We start from the raw sequence: 20412 nt of genomic DNA, 5'->3' as shown, positions 1-20412 counted from the left end.
TGCATGGTACCTTGTACTTTTAGTCTTCTCATATTCTCCATGTTTTCATCTAATTACTCTTGATGTCTTCGTTTCCGATGATGTTAGAACTTAGGAAATGAGAGTACTCACTATGTTATAGTTTGATGAACAAATAGCCAGAAGTGCTTTGAGAACAAATGGTTCATATACTGAAATCAAGGCTCTTCAGAACTTTATTTTCATGTCAGTATTAGGAACCTGTGCCCAAATGCAGTTGAGCATTGTCAAACTTCTCAGCTGACTAACAAAGAAAAGAGGAATAAAAATAATAATATATTTTAATAAATCCTATATAATTTCTACATAATATTCCTAAACCCTCTAACAGGATTCTAAACTTAAATGCAAGGCTAGGAATTATTAGCTCTATAAACCACCAGCCACCTCATTAGGCAATGTTTTGCCGTAAGTAAAGCCATCAGATCACAAATGGGAACCCAACTCTAAAATGAGAAAAGCCATCAATCTCACGGATTAACATCATGCCATAACAGAAGAGAAAGTAAATGGTGAGAAGGCTATGCTTACCTCTTCTGTTCCAAAGCTGAGGTTTATCTGGTTCTGATACCTCTTCTTTCTTGGACATCCAAAGACTGATGCCAAACTACATGGACTTCCATCAGCAAGCTCAATGAAGAAGCATTCAAGAGGTGAATCAGTCATTGTTTGGAATTAGTTGAGACGTGAAAGCCACAGAAAAGACCATCTCATGGCTGCATGCCGACTGGACCTTCTATGGATGGTGGCAGCACTACCAAGTCAACTATCCTTTTCTCAAAGCCCGAAACTTGCATCAGAGCATACTATATATATGGATCTTATAGAAGTTGCTGTCATCGTCTCTCTCGCTTGATGAACACAATAATAAGGTCATGGAAGCAGTGCCTCTTGGCTGATATAATAATAGAGTAGAAAGTTAAAGAGAGCAGCTTTTGTTGCAAATCACATGGCTTCAGACCTTATACAAAATTATGGTTGACCTTGTCATAGTAGTTAAAGAACACTAAACTTATGGTCAATTGATGTAGGTGGTGTGCCCTGAAAGATTACAGCATTAAACAAATGCCTGAAGGGCTAGCATTTCTCCAGTAGATCTATTATATATGTGCTGTTTCTTATATCTGAATATAAGCACTCCACAATTTTTTTGAGGATTCAGCAGCCGCCCTCGGAAATGGATGCCACAACTATTATTTTGAGATTAGTCAAAGCTGATACTACATAGGACATAAATAAGTCATAGGTGGCTTTTGACTTTTTCTGATATCAAAAAGAGTTGGATGAGGTACACGAACCTACGACACTGTTTTTCCTAACACTTAGCCACATTCTAAAGAAATTGATCTTCTTTTGGACAGAAGAGAATCATCCTGTTAACTGAGCTAATGTTGTTGCAGTCTTCATTTTTCTTTGTTCACAAGCTCAACTTTAGCAGGGATGTAGAACAAGTCAGCAGATGAACATGATCCTTCTCTTACCGTTCACTTGACCTTCTGACAGTAGGCAACATCAGAATGATATACAATCAATCTGCAGTGTGTTGTCAAAGCAACAAGTGTGAACGGATAAGCCTTTTTTGGCTTGAGATTAACCTGGTATGAGGTTCTTCTTCACTCAAGTAAGGAAAGAAACCTAATTTCAAGGGCCATTCGCATACTAATGAGCCACACAATAGATCCACAGTGCAACCTCTTCTCCACTTACCGATGGTTATTCTCCAATCTAAAAGGAAGCACAACTTACATGGTCATCAACTCATCCTCAACTAGAGAATGATTTGTAGCAGGCACATATCCAGTTCTCTTCATTTTGTCATGAAGATCATGCAACAGAGTGTAAATCCTCTGAGAGTCAATGTGAGATTTATCACGTACCACAAACACATGGACTCTATTGCCCACCTCAATCCAACTGCATCCAGGTTGTTTCTTTAGTCCTTTACCTTTCATCTGTAACCTTATCTTTGCTGCTTCCTTCCATCTACCAGCTGAAGCATAAATGTTTGATAACAGCATGTAAGACCCAGCATTATTGGGCTCTGCCTCCATGAGCTTCTTGGCTGCTAAGTTCCCAATTTGCATGTCCCCGTGGATATTAGAACCACTGAGAAGTGCCCCCCAAACACAGGTTGCTGAAGGGCCAATCTTTAGCCCCTTAATAAAGCTTGCAGCCTCCTGAAGTCGGCCAGCTCGGCCACAAAGGTCTACCAAGCAAGCATAATGGTCTTCTCGCACTTCAACTGATGGATCCTTCATTATAGACTTGAAAATATTAAGCCCCTCATCAAACAAACCCGAATGACTACATGCTGAGAGCAATCCCACATATGTCACATCATTAGGTTTGAATCCGTTCTGATGCATCTCTCTAAATAGGCTTATTGCCTCTTGCCCATTCCCATGATGAGCGTATGCTGCAATCATTCCGTTCCAAGATACCAAATCCTTCTGGTCTGATAAGTCAAACACTTTCCTAGCTGTTCCAATCTCACCACACTTGGAGTACATGTTCATTATAGCAGAACTCACAAAAGTATCAAACTGGAAGACGGTTTTGCTAACAATCTGATGAATCTGCTGCCCTTCAAGGAAAGCTGCTAAATTGCTAACAGCAGCCAAGACATTGACAAATGTTCCTTGATTTGGGTTAACACCATCCATTAACATCTCTAAGAACATCTTCAAAGCCACCTCATTCTGCTCATCTTCCACATATCCTGTGATCATTGTAGTCCAAGTGATCACATTTTTCTCGTTCATATTGTCGAACAACTCTCGAGCCCTCTTCAAATTTCTATTCTGTATAAACCCGGTGATCATCATGTTCCAGGATATGATATCCCTCTCAGGCATCTTGACGAAAAGATCCAATGCTTCCTCCAGCCTTGAATTCTGGGCATAACCCGAAACCATTGCGTTCCAGGAAACCACATTTCGCTCTGGCATCCTATCAAAGACAGCACGAGCCTCATCGACCCTCCCATTCTGTGACAAGCCTGTGACCATCGAAGTCCACGATATCACATCCCTCTGCGGTATTCTTTCAAAGAGACAGTAAGCTTCATCAACCCGACCAGATTGAGCCAAGGCGGTCACAATTGTGTTCCAGGACACAATATTCCTCTCTGGCATCCGTCGGAACAACTCACAGGCCTCATCAACCAAGCCGTTCTCAGCATACCCAGAGATCATCGTGTTCCATGATACGACATTCTTTTCAGGCATCCGACCGAACAGCTCCTCGGCCTCCCTGATATGCCTCGAACGGATGTAGCCAGAGAGCAAAGCGGTCCAGGTAACGACGTTCTTCTCCGAGTCGGAGCGTTCGAAGAGCGCTCGGGCCTCGCGGAGCATACCGCATCTTACATAGCCGGAGATCATTGAGGTCCAGGAGATGACGTCCTTGTGGGGCGTTTCGTCGAACAGCTGTCGGGCGTCCGCCATCTTGCCCTGGCGACTGAGTTGGGTGATGCCATAGTTGGCTCGTGCGACGCGCGGATCGACGCTGTGGTCAGGGCGTGAAGTGGAGATCCCCGGCGGTCCATTAATGGAGCGCGAGCACGGCGGTGGTCGCTGAGGATGAGAGGAGATGTGGCGTAAGGCGGAGACGGGGATCAGCTTTCGGGCGCGGAAAGAGAAAAAGAGCGATGGTAAGGCTACCCGTGGTATCCTGATACGAAGGTAAACCACCGCCACGAACATTTCATTTCATGGAGGAGTTTCGTGCGGCAGCCGTTCGCAAACATATACGACATCCCAAAAACGGTGCCACAAGAAAGAAGCATAAATTGATCCAAGATTGTGCATTAAGAATATTTTTTACATTAATCTAGCATATAAATATAAAATAAATATTCATATTTTTTTAAAAATTAAAATTGTTATATATATATATATATATATCACAGATTTTTTTATAAATATAATAACTATTTACAAAAATTATTGTTGAATAAAATTTCTCTTTTTCTTTCTATTTCGTTAATAATTATCTATTTTATTCCATGAAAGGTTTAATAATTTTTTAAAATTAATTATTATATCCAAAAAGGTAAATTCATGGGCTCTTTGGGCCTAATGGATGAGTCGCCTAACTTTTAATCGGGCAATTATGGCTTCGAGTTTCAACTGATGTGTTTTATTTTTTCTTATTTGATTTATTTTTTGGGTTAACATGTTAGTAGAATATAAATGAGCTAATTATATATTATCTCCTATAATTAACTATTTTTAACATCTCAGTTTTTATATTTTTAAAAATTATATTAAATCTATATATTTACAAAAGTAAAACATTTAACGAAAATACCACACGTGCTCCATAGAGTTAGCACATACTTAGTGATAAACTCTATTATATTTTCGTAAACAAAATTAACGATACGAGAAGAAACGAGATTAAATATTTTACTTTCATAAGATTCCAATATAATTTTTAAAAATATAAAAATCAAGATATTAAAAATAATTAATTATAAAAAATAATCTATAATTAACTCAGAATTAGGACAGCCACAGATTTACTGAGATAAGAATACCCATCATAATCATCTGAATCAAGGCAATGTAACATTCCAAATCACTACTGCTGACTGCATCTCTTCATTCTCTAGTATACCACTTTTGTCATTTCAGGTATATGATGATCAAAACTTTATCTTTCTTCAATACTACTTTATATCTTAAATAAAACATCAATGATCACTGAAGCAATCCTATATCCGCTTTTAATTTTTGCCACATTGTGTCAGGCTTTGACCATGCGGGAATGCTATTCTATATCAGAAACCCTCAGACCTCATCATTCTTGTGGGAGGAACAGACAGCAGCAGTTCAGTGTATGCTCTTCTAAACACTCATTTGATAAGGACAAAGGAGAGCAGTTCATGTCCATGAAACCACTCCCCATCACAACTCAAGCTGAACTAAACTAATCAGCTCCGCATAAATCTAAAAGGTTTCACAACAAGACCTAAAGGCAACCCATTCTTCAAGGGATGGCCTGAGTGCCTTAAAGATTGATGGAGAGGTTGTTTAGGTGATTTCTACTCCATTGAGCTGGAACTGACAGAAGTAGCAGGTCTGCTTACTTCTTGCTTCCAAGAGTTCTGGGTTAATAATGCTAAGCAGGAGCTTCAAGCATTTTAGCTTGTTGACTTTTGAATCTTTCTTTTTATAACACTGAATACAAGAGGAGGTGATCTCCTTGTGAGTCCAGACTTAGATAAGAACATATTGAAGAAGTAACTGATCACCTACTCACACTATCAACATATTTGTTATCTTAGTGAAGTTTGTGTGTGTTAGTCAAACATATTAATGGCCAAAATTTTGATCCTTATCATTTGCTATGCCAATGTATTTTTTTCATCAACAGCATCTGAAAATTGAATGTGATTGAAAGGGATATACTTCATTAAAAGCTAAAGAACACCATTAAAGTGAACAGGAAATTGCACATGAAATGAAGTTGATTAGGCTCTTCTTTGATCCACTTCCAAGGCCTCTGCAAGTCACAATTCTATCTCAAAGTCATGATCAGAAAGTAATCATCAAGCAAGGAGTAAGGAGATTCAAATGGGAAATGTGAATACAGGTCTCCTCGGTAATATTCTCCGGCTCATAATTATCACTAACATGATGAAGAGAGACTCTTCCGTAGCAGAAGGATGAATGCAATGCTAGTACAATTTAGCTAAATGTTGGTGTCTTTGATACCATATTAAGGATCATTTACAACTATTCTTTAGTTACTGATCTGACCACCATGGAAGCTAAATTTTGCTATTGTGTTCCATTACCTCTTGATCAATCTCTCAATCTGAGATTTCCATCTAACGAATGGAGATAAAATAGCTCATCTTTGATGCTACTTGTGAGATTTTGAAGTGCCTTATCTCTAGCAACTTCACCTGCCCCATAGACAGCATGAAAGAGAGCTTGTTTGCAGAGAATCCACGAGGTCAAAAGGTTGGCAACTAAATAGGTGAGGATAAAAATGAGGCAGGAAAAGATGGGTCAAATTGGAGTTGAATGCCGTGGATGAGTGACGTGGTGGTTGACTAATCGACGCGGTGCTTCAAAGGGAAGTAATGGCCTGTTTGAGCATCTTAGTTTGGATTCTCCTACCAACTAAAGTAGGAAGACAAGAGTTAACCCAAATCATATTATTATGGTATTTAAATATATAATGAATTCAACTGTCGAACTTTTGTTACATATATGAGTATTTCTTTTTTTTTTCTTTTTGCTAGTCTTAACTTGAATTATTATGTTACACTTGGATACCCATATAACAAATAAAATGAATTCTTTTGTTAGATATATATGGATATGTTTCTAGCATTGTTTTAGGTGAGCTAGTTACAAATTATCCTTTAGAATTAGTTATCCTTAGCATCTCGATTTCTATACCTTCAAAAGTTATATTGAGATCACTATACTTACGAAAGTAAAATATTTAACCTTATTTCTTCTTATGTTGTTGACTTTGTTGATGAAAATACTATAGGATTTATCACTAAGTATGTTACTTCACTTCGGTTTATCACTGAGCACGTACAGTATTTTTATTAGCAGAGTTGATGACGTGAGAAGAAATGAGATTAAATATATCATTTTTATAAATATAGGAATCCCAGTGTAACATTTAAAAATATAAAGACCGAGATATTAAATGTAGTTAATTACATGGGATAATATGTAATTAACCAATTTTAGGCGAAAATAAGACTTTTATAACAAATGAATTCTTCGAAACTATATAAGACTTCTTCAACAAATGAATTTTTTTCAATTTTAAATCAAATAAATTTCACTCGATTAAATTATTTTTTTATAGCTTCTCACTCGAAACAAAGAGAATACATCATTTTCTTTTGAATAGTATCATACCATGAGATCATAGTCATCTTTTATTTTTCATGAATAATATCACTTATTTTTTATGAATACCATGCATCTGAAGTGTTAGCTCAAAATTCTCTATCTTTCTTTCTTAACAAGAGCTCAAAATTCAAGATTAACCCTTACTAATGGCTATGAAGAGGGACGAAATCATTCGCATTGGAGCAAACATAAAAATCTAGATCCAGAGGATAAAAATCTCTCCAAATATAAAAAGCTTTATTGAATCTCGCATAGGTAGCCAACCAATAGATGATACAATTATTTTCCCCGAATACATGCATTATCTAATGCATACGATCCTATAGATAATGCATACGATCCTATAAAATGACATGTAATACAATATACTTATGACTTTCAGTTTAGAATATCAACCAATAACTTGTAACTAGTATTAAGATATACTCTAAAATCTGCAAGCACAACAAGTCTCAGCTCTTGTATATAGGTATAATGGTGGAGGTATCTTTCTTGTATCTTAGTTGGAAAAAAAATTCAAAACCATCAACATTCCGGATGCTAAAATCCAATTACGTTCATCAAAATAACAATTGATTCCCAAATGCTTACCCCTTTCCCATTTCCCTCCTCACTATAATATAATCCTTGTGCTTATCTCCTTAGACTAAGACAAGTCTTGTTGCTGATGCCATGATACTCCCCATGAGATTCCAAGTCCTAGGCAAGGACAAGGGAAAGATCACCTACATCTTTTCCCTTTCCTTTGTTTACTTATTTCTAGGTCTTCATGCTTTTTGTAATTAATTCTATCATTGCGGCAATGAGGGCCGCCTTTCCGGCTGTTCTACACCTATCTTTTAAAAGGTGGAAGTGCCTCAACACCAAGGTCAAATGCAAAAGGTTTATTCTAACAAGTGTTGTTTATGGAGAAGCTTTATCAATCACAAGTTCAAATCAGTGAGAGGTTCCCATCCACATGTCCAAGAAAGAGCAGGCATATGTTACCTGAGTAGACTTAGGTCCCTTTGTTCTTTACTGCAATTTGGATCCTTACAATATCAATTATTTTTGTTCATCTAAAAGTTTGAATTTAGCATGTGTATATCCCTTGTAAGGACTCATTATAACATTAGAAACAATATAATTGGTACCAATATTTGATGTTTTAAAACAGTTCTTTCACTTAAATAAACTAATGTTAAACATGATGAGAAGTAAACTTTGCAAGGACATCTATGCAAGAACCCCTATTGCTTAAAAGTATATATGATAGACTTTAAAGTGGTCGAGATATAAATGGGTCATAGGATGGTTGGATTACTGGTTAATCATGATGTTTGTTGTAATAGGGTTGTTGGGTTTCATCAAGAGTTAGGAAAATTTCTTGTTAATTCTATTAGATTAGTTGATAAAAAAAAAGTAGAGTGGGGTTGTGGATAGAGCATATAAGCTTAGCCAGCCCCTCAGCATATTCTCCATCCATCTTTCAGGTCTTAGTCTTCCAAGAATATCCATATGATTCAACAATTCTAGAGTAATTAATCCATGTAGAAGTGAGCTTAGTATACCTTGTAATAGTGTAATTGTCCTATGCATGATGAATGCTCTTTGTTCTAGTTAAAGGAGCTTTTAATAATGGAGTTCTTCAGATGAAGGTCATGGAGCTTTAGACATTCAGCTTTTCTGTTACCATGTCTCCATGCCTAATGTGATTTGATATGATTGATCAATTATATCTCACTGAAAAGATTTGCTACATCAAATGGGTTATGTTTCTTATGAAAATTTGATGTCGAGTTTCCGTAGATTTGCTGAGAATGCCTACATTCATTTGATGTTTGGTAGTTGGTAGAAGAGGAGTATAGTCTTCTCCATTACTTCTGTAGAAAAGTAAGTGTAGAATACTTAGTTCCATAGGCTCCAAGCCCAAGCACAGATCTCAAAGATGCCAGTCATCTGAAAGCATGATGAATGCAGATAACAGTGGATTTGTTCTGTAGATGTAATGCATGAAGAATGAGGTCAATAATGCACTTGTCCCTAATCTTATTATAAACTAGTAGCTTAATTAAGACAGTTTTAAGGAAAGAAATACAATGGATTATCTATATAATATCTTCAGTTCAGCACTATGATACTATTCTTGGCTATTGTAGATTATAATGTAGCTCTCCAATTATTATAATTAGTGCACGCAGTTGTCTCTGAAAGCATATCCCTGTGGACTTTGCAAATCTCATGAGATTTAGAATCTTAAGGTTTTAATATTGTAAAGGTGACAGGGAGCAGTGACTAATTAAAACAAACCCTAATCAGTTTTACCAGCAGCTTTGTCGTATGCAGCAAGCATCACATCACATCTACTACCTCTCTCCAAGTCTCTTCCTATATAGCTTGGCCTCACCTTCTTTGGTTATTCTCCACCAAAGGCTGACATCAAATTCCCTTTAGGCTGTCAGGCTCTGAGAGAGAGAGAGAGAGAGAGATGGGTAGAGCTCCATGTTGTGACAAGGCTAACGTGAAGAAGGGGCCATGGTCTGCTGAGGAGGATGCTGAGCTTAAGGCTTACATTGAAGAGCATGGAACTGGTGGAAATTGGATTGCACTGCCTCACAAGATTGGTTAGTGATTACTTCCAAACCTTTGTCAGCTTTGTCTTTGGCTTTTGATGAATGTACTTCTCTAAGAAAAGATCCATCATGACCAACAGATATATTGATCCGTCCGAAGAGAGTTGTTAATCCCAGCTAACAGATAAATAATATTGTTTTCTTGGAATTAGAAGATAACTCATCCTAAATTGGCAGAAGAGAGTTGCAAGACAACTGTTCAACCAAGAGATGATCAAAGTTGTGATCACATGGAGATGGAGATAGATCTTCTAATCATCAATAAGATTATGAGAGTTCGTGTTCTAATTTAGGGTTCTATTCTCTTTCTTTTCTGATCTCAAGAAACATCACAGGAAATTATGAGAATAAACTTAGCTAGAACCCATTTTTTTCCATCCAGACAAGTGTTTATCTATATGAAGTTTGGTGATTGTTTGCAGGATTGAAGAGGTGTGGCAAAAGCTGCAGACTGAGGTGGCTAAATTATCTAAGGCCAAACATCAAACATGGTGGTTTTACAGAAGAAGAAGACCAGATCATCTGTAGCCTCTACATAAGTATAGGGAGCAGGTGAATCATACAACTTTCTCTCCTCCTTTTCCATGCCCAGGTTAAAGTCTTTCTCCACACCATCAAATGCTATCTGCATCGAATCTAATCCCCAACTTCATGTATTATTGCAGGTGGTCAATAATCGCCGCCCAGCTACCAGGAAGAACAGATAACGATATCAAGAATTACTGGAACACAAAGCTGAAGAAGAGGCTACTCGGCAAGAGAAAAGAATCGTCCCGATCGCACCGCCTCCACCTTAAACAAGCTCTTGATGAGGAAGGCGATGGGACGAACCATGACACGCATTCTCAGGCCCTAAGCGCATCAGCTCTTGAGAGAATGCAACTCCAGATGCAGCTCCAAGGCCTCTGTAACGTTCCCTTCTCGTTCTACAACCCCCCTGCTCTGTGGCCCAAGTACCATCCACTAGGAGATAGGGTTTTCCAAACCCAGCTGACGGATGCCAGTGTTGCCACCCATGAGACTGCGATCGACTCGGCACAACAGGTTGTTTTCCCGATGAAGCCTGAGACACCAAAGTCGATCGGTGCAAACATGCAACGAGAACTGGACTGCTCAGCACTAGGGTTTCAGTCACCTTCGAGTGGGGGTACTCTCAGCATGCAAGCTTGTGTCGCCGCAGGTGGTCAAGCCGATCTCCACAGCTTGCTCTACTGCAAGAGCACATCCAGTGTAGGCGATGAGGAGCATCAACAGCTTGCAGACTTAGACTGTTACAAAGAAATATATGGCGAAAAGGAGAGTTCAGATTGGTGGACGACGACTGGCTTCGAGGATAAGTTGCTGATGGGACCTTGGGACTCAGCTTCTGCCCTCCATTCCGATCCAATGATTCCAGACTATGCACCACGCTACGAAGATCTATAAAGATTGTCGGTGTAGTTATTGTTGTAATTTTAGAGCTACGTACATGTGTTTCCACATGATCATGTATGTATTAAAGATCTATCAATATAAATTATTGTTAATGATACTGTAATGGCCTTCCAACGATAATTATTATTAAGAAAAATATTTTTGACCTTTATTTGAAATAATTTAAAATTTTTAAGACATGAATAGACAAAAAGTATCCTTATAGCTTCAAGTCTAGTCAAATTTTTAGCCACTCATATAGCCTTATTTCAAACCATAACACATTATCCATCTTACTTATTCCTAAAAATTCATTTAGTATCAATCACAAAACAATCACTAGGTTTAAGAACAAGCATCTAAACTTTAATTTTTTTTAAATTGATTTAGCTTTTTATGTATTGTCGAAAGTTATCTTTAAGAGTATCAAGCTCAATTTAAGATAAAAAGATCATATTTATAAAATATTTTTTTTAATGAAGAATCAGTTTAAATACCTTTTGATATATCTCCAATAATTAGTTCCTTAGTATATACATCTATATACTTTCATTCCTTAAATAAGTTTTTGTTTGAAAGTAGATGCATTCGAGTTACTTTGGAGTATTGAATCTTCATTCAAATTTAAAATTATTATAAAAATTATTTTTTTTAATTTCGAAATATTTATAGAAAATAACATGAATAGATTCTTCATCAAAAATATCCCTTATTAAAAACTCAATAAGCTTTAGAGATAAACGAATATCTAAGAAAAATATTTTCATCGAATTTTACATCAAATTTTTCTAAGACATTATTATCATTTAAAATAAAATATTTACAACCAAAACTTTTAAATATGAGATGTTGAGTATTTTATTGTTTCATAATTCATAAAATGTTTTAGATAGATAAGGTCTTATAAGAACCTAGTTCATGACATAGCATATTATATTAACGACCTTACCCCAAAAGTATTTATGTAGGTTATATTTATTAAGCATGATCATTATCATCTCTTATAAGCTTTTATTCTTTCTCTTAGCAACTTTATTTTGTTATGGATTTTTTTGAGTGGAGAAAGTATGATCATACCTATTCATATCATAAAATTTTTAAAAATTAAGATTTTTAAATTCATCACCTGGTCACTACAAATAGAAGAAATCATCAAAACTTTTTTAGTTTGAACTTATTGATACAACTTGTTAAAATATTTGATGTACTCATTTTTATGTGTCTAGAAATATGTTTATGTATATCTACTATAGTCATCAACAATCACAAATGTATATTTACTACCTCTTAGATTTGTAATATCAATAGATCTAAATAAATCCATATAAATTATTTGTAATAGCCTAGATGTGCTTACTTAATTTTTGGGTTTGAAGCTACCTTTTATATATTTTTCTAATTAATGTGTATCAAAAATTTTATCTTTAACAAATTTAATTTTAGGCATTACTCTTATAAGTTTTTTAGTTCTAATTTATGAAATTAATTTCATACTAGTATGTCCTAATCTCATATATAAAATTCATGCATTATCATTCAAAATTAAAAAATAAGTTACATTATGAAAATCATCAACATCAATAGTATAAATATTATCACTTCTTAAAGTTATCACTGATTTATACTTAGTATTTTTATGATATAAGCATGAGATTTAAATTTAATACTAGATCCCTTATCAAAAAGTTGATTAATGCTTATTAAGTTTGTTTCAAACAATATATGAAAAGCACATCTTCAATGAAGAAATTTATTTTATTACTAATATTTTTAATACCAATCATTATTTTTTTATTGTTATTTCTAAAAGTAACATATCCTTCATCTCAACCGTGAGCTGTGAGAAGTTTATAGAATCTTCGATCATATATTTTGAGCATCTGCTATAAAAATATTTTCTTTTGCTTATTATTTTTGAAGATAAACCTACAAGAAAGATAGTTTATTTTAGATACTTATTTAACTTTGGGTCTTTCGTACATATACATTTTAGCGTTAAATCCGTTCCTTTAAAAACGGAAACTAATTTAATATAACTATTTTTTTAAGAGAGCATGTGCAAGTAGCTAGTAGCCAAACTTTTTACAAAATTTATATTTAACTTTAGGAAAATTACGTAGTGTAGGCCATTTTATAAATTTGGTTGGCTTTCAATATGTGCTACTATTTATAAATCCAATGCTTTCTTTTCTAAATACACAATATTGTTTAGCAAAAATCATATCAAGTGACTTATTTTTAATTTTAAATTTTATTAATATTTATCATAAAACTTTTTTTTTTAAGATTCTATTATATTATTTATAACATACCATTAATCCCACATCGAAAGTGTGCAATGTGTATGATTGATTTATCTTGTGCTTCCTCAATTGGCTACCTCGAATTGAGTCTAGCTACAACTTTGAGCTGCCCGAATCTAGCTTTGGAGCTTGGGATTGGACCCTTTGAGTTCGAGTTTAAGCTTGAGCTGGCTTCATCAGATTGGGATCGAAGACTGGAGTTCGACTCAAACTTTGGTCGAGACGAATTAGAGTCAAACTCAATTTTTATTTGATCATCCCTGATCATGATCGAAATAAAGTATAGAGTTAATCTATAAAATAATTATCGAATGGAATGCACAAGGTGGCTAACATATTGGGATGAATGCACATTTATGTCCTCAGTTTTAAGTTGATATGGCTTATGAGATGGTGTGACCAAATCCACAAGGTGCTTTGGAGATGTCATACCCCATCGGATTGTAAACGTGTCATAAAGTCAGGCAAGTTTTGGAATGCTATCATTGCCGATGTAAGAAATGCTTTTGTTACGACAAACGGTATTAGCATCATAATGTTTGATCAGGCTAGTTATAGACTATTTTCTATAACTAATTATCTCTATCAACTCGATTTTTATATTTTTAAAAATTAAATTAGGATATCTATATTTGTGAAAGTGAAATATTTAATTTTGTTTCTCCTCATGTCATTGACTATACTGACACAAATATCATAGGATTTACTATTGAGCACATGTTGATTCTACTGCACTTCAGTTTATCACTAAGAATATATGATATTTCTATCGACAAAGCTATCACTAAGAATATATGATATTTCTATCGACAGAGCTAATAACCTTAGGAGAAACGATGTTAATTGTTTCACTCTCTACTTAAGATTCTTATGTAATGTTTAAAGGTATAGAGATTAGGATATTAAAGATAACTAATTACATAAGATTATATATATATATATATATATATATATATATATATATATATATATATATATATATATAACTATATTTGATGTGTTAGTGATTACATGTCAATGTTTATTTATTTCCTCATCTCAACCATCTGATTGTAATTAATGATGACATATGTCTCTCGATACATTGTGAAAGTAAAATATTTAATTTTATAAAAATAAAATACATATGTCTCTCGATACATTGTGAAAATAAAATATTTAATTTTATAAAAATAAGATATTTAGTTTTATTTTTCCTCGTATCGTCGTCACATTGATAGAATTTACTATTAAGCTAACATATGCTTAATAGTAAATTCAGCATATGTTAGCTCTAGAATTTACTATTGAGCATATGTTAGCTCTACTACACTTCAATTTATTACTGAACACGTGCGATATGTTAAATGTTTCACCTTACTTAAATATTTCACCTTCATAAGTATTGAGATCTTTATATAATTTTTAAAAATATAAAAATTAAGATACTAAAAATAACTAATTACATAGGATAATATATAATTAACTATATTTGATGTGTCAGTGATTGCATATCAATTGGCCTCGAGACATTCAATATTTTTCATCAATCAAAATACTGCTAGTCAGTCGAGTACCAATAGAATAAGCCATCAGCACTTGTCATGTCTTCTAATCCTATTACGAACGTATACAGAATCATTTTTTATATCAAAATATTTATGCCAACTGCATGTAATTTGGAATACTACACCATTAAAGATAATTAATTCCATGCCCTAAAAAGCTAAGTTCATGTCAATAAGAAAATAATTCCACCGCATCGTTCACATCCATGACGATAAGAAAATAATCTATGTGAGGAGGTTGCTACCATGTTTCAATCAGTGTAATCAATCATAGCAGAGTTAACTCATCACTAACATACCAAAAAAATACCCTCATTCTACATCAATAATGTGGAAATAACAGCAGCAGTTTACAAAGTAAATCACTTCTTATCTACCAACCATTAGGCATCTACAACAAGCTTAAACCCATCTCGGAAGTCTCAAGCTAACCTAGCACACACATATGGCAGGTCAAGTTCCTTTTGCTAAGCCAGCTTGACAATGTGGATGGTGACAGTACAGCAGACTAGGCAAGTTGAAAGTAAAAAATTTAAGAACAATTTAACTGACGCCCTGTCAGCCATGGTTTATTTCATCCATAAAATTCCTGCAATGGTAAGGTACATGAAGTTCCTTCTCTAATTGGTATTGCATCAGCGGTTAATGGGCGTATGCATCCGCTCAACGATCCTGCTAACAGCATCTTGAGTCATCACGAGCATGTCATGCAACAAGATGCTATAGACATTCAGTCCCTGAATAACCATGAAATAGATACAAAATGTTTAGACAAACATATAAAAACAAACTACATTGCACAAGTTGTGCAGTTACTCATGATTGCAACACTGTCCACTCATTTTAACCCAGATGCTAGAGAGAAGAAATTAAATCATCACTTACAATTGAAGGCAGTACATTCACATAATGCAGGTTTCTTGTCGCCAACTTCAGCTTGTCATCTATAGGACCACCATCCACCAACAAAACCTTCTTCGTGTTTTCCATCTGGGCAACATAATTGACAATATTCTTTGTCTTGTGGCTAGGTAATGCCAAGTCCTCGAAAACTATAAGCTGTGGAGTATTATCAATAGAATAGTTCCTTGTAGCAAAATATAGGGAACAGACATAACAACAAGAAAGCTCAAGGTACATTACTTAATATTGATGCATGTTAGTTAAAATACTCATTTTAAAATACACTGCATTAAATCTTCTAAATTATACTGGTAAATCTAACTTCAATATTTCTGTAGATAAAATATAGGTATTTCAAATCAATAATCTAAAGGAAATAATAATAATAATAATAATAACAATAATAAACAATATATTTGCTGCCATATTTGTTGATATCCTTCTTATGATTCATCTGCTTTTAACAAGTTCAATCTATGGGCAAGTATAATGCAGGAAAGCTTTTATATGAAAAGCTTTAACCTATTTAGAAGTTACTGCCAACGACAACTCGAATAGTAAACCAGCTTAATGATGACTATAATTCCCACATCCGAGTCCTGATTAATAAAAATGATGGGATTTTTTAATTCCACATCTTCATGTATTCACTTTCACAAAAGATGTCAGTCCTGTTAGCTAGATAATTAACAATTCCAGAAGAGGTTAGATCATCGAAACCTTTGTCTCATACCACATGGTCCTGATAGATTAAAAATAATGAGATTTTCTAATTTCACATCTTCACAAATTCTCTTTCACAAAAGATGTCAGTCCTGTCAGCAGGTAATTTCAATTCCCGAAGAGGTTAGATCTTTGAGACCTTTTATCTCACACAACACAGAAAAAGCAAGAAATTCAAGGAAAAGAAAAGAAATAACATAACCATCAGAATAAGGTCAAAAGGTAAAGGAAAGATGGATAGATCATTAAGAAACGACTTACCTTGCCTTCAGCTGTTCGAGCCGACAATGCAATTTTCAATCCCAAGCGCCGAACCTTCTTTTGCAGCTTAATTGCATGACTTCGTGGCTTAGGCCCATGCATGATGGCACCATGCCTAAACTGTTAATGTGCACTTGGTTAGGTAAAACATTGCTCTTAGAGAAACAAAAAAACCAGACAATTCTAAATCATGCCACATACAGTGGTATGCTAAAATTTTCTCCTAAAAGAAAAGTTTAAATAACCTGAGGTCCACGCAAAGTCCCATGCCTAGCTCTTCCAGTTCCTTTTTGCCTGTATGGTTTCCTACCAGTCCCACTTACTTCACTGATAGTCTTTGTCGAATGTGTACCCTGTGAAACACATTATATGCAGTGATGTGAAGAAACAAATGGTTGAATAAGTTAGTACCAAAAATGAGAACGTAAGATGTAACCGAGAATAATTATCTCAGTTTTGATGATACAAGTCATGCTGCAAATCTTCATACAGATGATGTGCATGATTCATTTCAGTCATCCACAAAAAGTATACATCCACATGCAAATAAACAGAGACATATCTGAAGCCATTTGGTGGGGCCAAGGTATCAGAAAGAAGCCAATTCACCTTGGTGTGACCCATCCATAACCCCTAAAAGCTTATTCAGAAGTTTGACTGATAAGCTTGGGCGTTTCTTATGGTAAGCTATGATGGAACCCAAGCTTCCATGGAACTCCAGCATGTTTCTGATGTTTAAACACACCCAAACCAGCTTTGAAATCCTATCTATTGTTGTTTTAATCTAACAAAAAAAATGCCAAGTATAAACTTGAAGCCATGGAAGAAAACAAGCTTCAATGTCCAATGGAAAGCTGAGGGAGCAAGTGTCCTAATCAAGATAGGAGCTATCATATGCCTATCTGACTCAGGACAAAGGTGCTGAAAGCCCTTTTGGGTAACAAATCATGCCCCAAACATACCAACAATTATAGGAAATGCACTTGGGAAATTTGTGAAAAGAAAAATAAGAGGAACAAGTATTTTAAGGATATTTTGCTGCCTTTTCCATATATCGTTAGTATAGTAAAAAAACAACATAAGAGATAAAGAGTATTATAAGCATCTTGGACATAATTGAGACTTCATTATTTCAGTTATAGCATTAAGAGATCTTATCATTTTCCTCCCTGACATTCTTTCTCTTCTCTCTGCCACTCTTGCTCTTCTTGAGGCACTAATCTCCCTTGAAAAAGAGTAGCTCCCCTTTAGAGGTGGTTGTTTCTATCTTGAAACAAAAGCAACTAGAACTAAGGGCATGTTATAACCAGTGGATCCAGTATGACAAGGAACAAACAGTGCAGATCTCTAAAGTCAATTGTAAAGTGACAGCCCACATTGTCCTTTTATCATGATACAACATTGAATTGTATGATAATTATGAAATATCTTTTGCATGCCAAATAAGATCATCCACCTATTAGCGGAGAATCTAAATATAAAATTTACATCATTGGTCAATAATGTTAGTAGTTCTACTTACAAAGAAAAATATTTTCAGATGACAGATTAGATCCACGATAATCAAGTATTAAAATGAGTATTACTAAGCTTATATACAAGCACCGGTATCAAGACCAATCAGGAATGTAATGTGCAGCTGATTTAAAAATTTGAATGCTGCAGATTACCTGTTGTCGTTTAGCAAGCTGCCACCTTACAACACGGTGGATAATATCCTTCCTAATAGGCACATCGAAAACATCACCAGCCAAAACCATGAAGCCCTTATCCTCACCATGAAAATTTGTCACTCTAGTAACTAAGTCTGCATATTGCCCTACAGTACAAATTCATATTTCACAGGAGATGTAAAACAGAAAAATAAGGAGAAGAAACCTCCATCCGAAACTAAGCGCATTTAGGTCAAAAGACTATGAAAATTACTGCTAACAGGTGGCTAAAAAAAATGACAGTTGAGATCCCAAAGGAAGATACAACAGTTAAATGATTATTGATGATGCTAAATACATGTAAATGATTATTGATGATGCTGAATACAAGTGACTCTTTTTATTGATTATAATAGACGAGCAATAACTGTAGAACATGTCTAAACTGAAGAGACTTTTTCACCAAAATCAATGATATAGCTACACAATACAATATAACTTGCTTCATGAGAAATCCGACTTATCAAAGTACTTTGACCTATTTAGGTGGAGATAACTAGGGACAAGAGAATGAAATTGGGCAGATGATGTATCCTTTGAAATAAATTCTTCCTTATATACACTTGATTCACGCCAAACTAAACGAGACAAAACATTGCATTTCATTTCTCTAATCTCCTCACATCAAAACAAACAGAGGTCCCTCTACTCTCCTCTTCTCCCCATAAGTTATCGTATTTAATATCAGCAATAGAATATTTCTCTAACTTACCCTGTGGCTTATACCCCATTTATTAGATATTTCAAGTATCCGATGAAGATGTATGGTTTTGGCATATAAAATTTATTGATAAGTCTAATTCTAAGTCATCAGATGTACGATCAAATGCAACTGGTTTCATTGACAACACTAAAAACTGATATCCTTGATGATAACTGCTACGCATGCAGGATTATCAGAATTGAAGAAAATGGATTCTTTTGGCAATTGCAATGATATGCTAAAGTATCACAACAAATGTAAAGTACGATAATGCAGCAATATAAGTACCAAAGCACGACACCACCACAACAAGGGAAAAAAGATGTTACCTATATCACGATCTGGCCTAAGAACACTCTTCTTTGTTAGTAACTCCGACGGAATCAGGCCTCCACTTTCTTGAGTCTCGAGGGTGGAAAAACCTTTACATGTGGTGAAAGGCAAACCCCGCTGCAAAAGAACACACATTCATTCCATAAACACAATGCATGATCATCTCAGCCTTAAACCTTACAAGTAAAATCCTAAACAAAAACCGTCACGAATCGATGCAACAGAGAAAGACAAAGAAGAACCTTAAAGAACGACGGATCGATTTGAGTGGCAGAGATGGAAGGCGGAATCGCAAAGGACAGTCTCCGAGACTGCCGCAGATTCCACGCCACACGGGCCAAATTCCACATTCTGTCTGCTCCACTCTCGTCCTCGATCGAAGGATAGAGCCTCGGCGGCTCCGCTTCGCCACTGCCGAGCTCGGAGGAAGGCGGCCGTGCGGAGACCCCTGTGCGGGCGCTCGCCGTTTTGGTGTCAAAATTAGGGCCCGAAGATGGTCGTTAGCGGGTTTCGGATCACCAAACTCGTTCAAAATAACCCGGGTTCGAAACCGCAACGATGCTGCAGGAGTCGGATCCTTATAAGCGGGTACGGGCCGCAGGAAGTGACTCCGAAAATTATTGAACGGTTCGGACGGGTTGCACCAACGGGAGATTATGGACCCAAATCCGATTGTGGAACCAATTCGATCGCAAAAACAAATCTTTGATTTTTCTTTTTTTTTTTTTTTTTATGAAGAACATGATTGATGAAAATGATAGATGGAGATGCTGACTTACTATAGGATATAAGTAAAAGATATATGTGAAATCGAAATATTATTTTATAGATTTTATAAGTATTTCTGGCATAATATTAAGAATGCATAAATGTATACTCATATAATATTAAGACTATCGCGTGGTAGGTATGCATTAGGTTAGCTATGATATTTCTCTCACAAACATCTTGAGATGTAAGGAAGCTATTAGGCTCCTATTAAGTCACTGTTTTG

General features: G+C 35.4%; 3 protein-coding genes across 3 annotated transcripts; 1 reads left to right on the top strand and 2 right to left on the bottom strand.

The window, feature by feature from the left end:
- Positions 1-1192: 1192 nt before the first annotated feature.
- Positions 1193-3763, bottom strand: LOC135617596 (pentatricopeptide repeat-containing protein At2g35030, mitochondrial-like). Its single transcript, XM_065117985.1, has one exon. The coding sequence runs from the start codon at positions 3720-3722 to the stop codon at positions 1761-1763; it is 1962 nt and encodes a 653-aa protein (XP_064974057.1). The 5' UTR covers positions 3723-3763; the 3' UTR covers positions 1193-1760.
- A 5562-nt stretch (positions 3764-9325) lies between these two features.
- Positions 9326-10992, top strand: LOC135616209 (transcription factor MYB36-like). The gene is made up of 3 exons (XM_065115402.1): positions 9326-9511; positions 9943-10072; positions 10186-10992. Exons 1-3 carry the CDS (start codon positions 9376-9378, stop codon positions 10943-10945), a joined length of 1026 nt encoding a protein of 341 aa, XP_064971474.1. The 5' UTR covers positions 9326-9375; the 3' UTR covers positions 10946-10992.
- Positions 10993-15079: 4087 nt separating this feature from the next.
- On the bottom strand, positions 15080-19886 carry LOC135617595 (uncharacterized). Its single transcript, XM_065117984.1, has 7 exons — positions 19661-19886; positions 19415-19535; positions 18341-18489; positions 16916-17023; positions 16671-16790; positions 15669-15842; positions 15080-15520 (listed from the first exon to the last, which is right to left on the bottom strand). Exons 1-7 carry the CDS (start codon positions 19766-19768, stop codon positions 15419-15421), a joined length of 882 nt encoding a protein of 293 aa, XP_064974056.1. The 5' UTR covers positions 19769-19886; the 3' UTR covers positions 15080-15418.
- Between the last annotated feature and the right edge of the window lie 526 nt (positions 19887-20412).

This window comes from Musa acuminata, chromosome BXJ2-7, assembly GCF_036884655.1.
Source record: "Musa acuminata AAA Group cultivar baxijiao chromosome BXJ2-7, Cavendish_Baxijiao_AAA, whole genome shotgun sequence".
NCBI lineage: Eukaryota > Viridiplantae > Streptophyta > Magnoliopsida > Zingiberales > Musaceae > Musa > Musa acuminata.
Note: the sequence above shows the minus strand (reverse complement) of the source record. Positions and strands in the feature narration are given on the sequence as shown.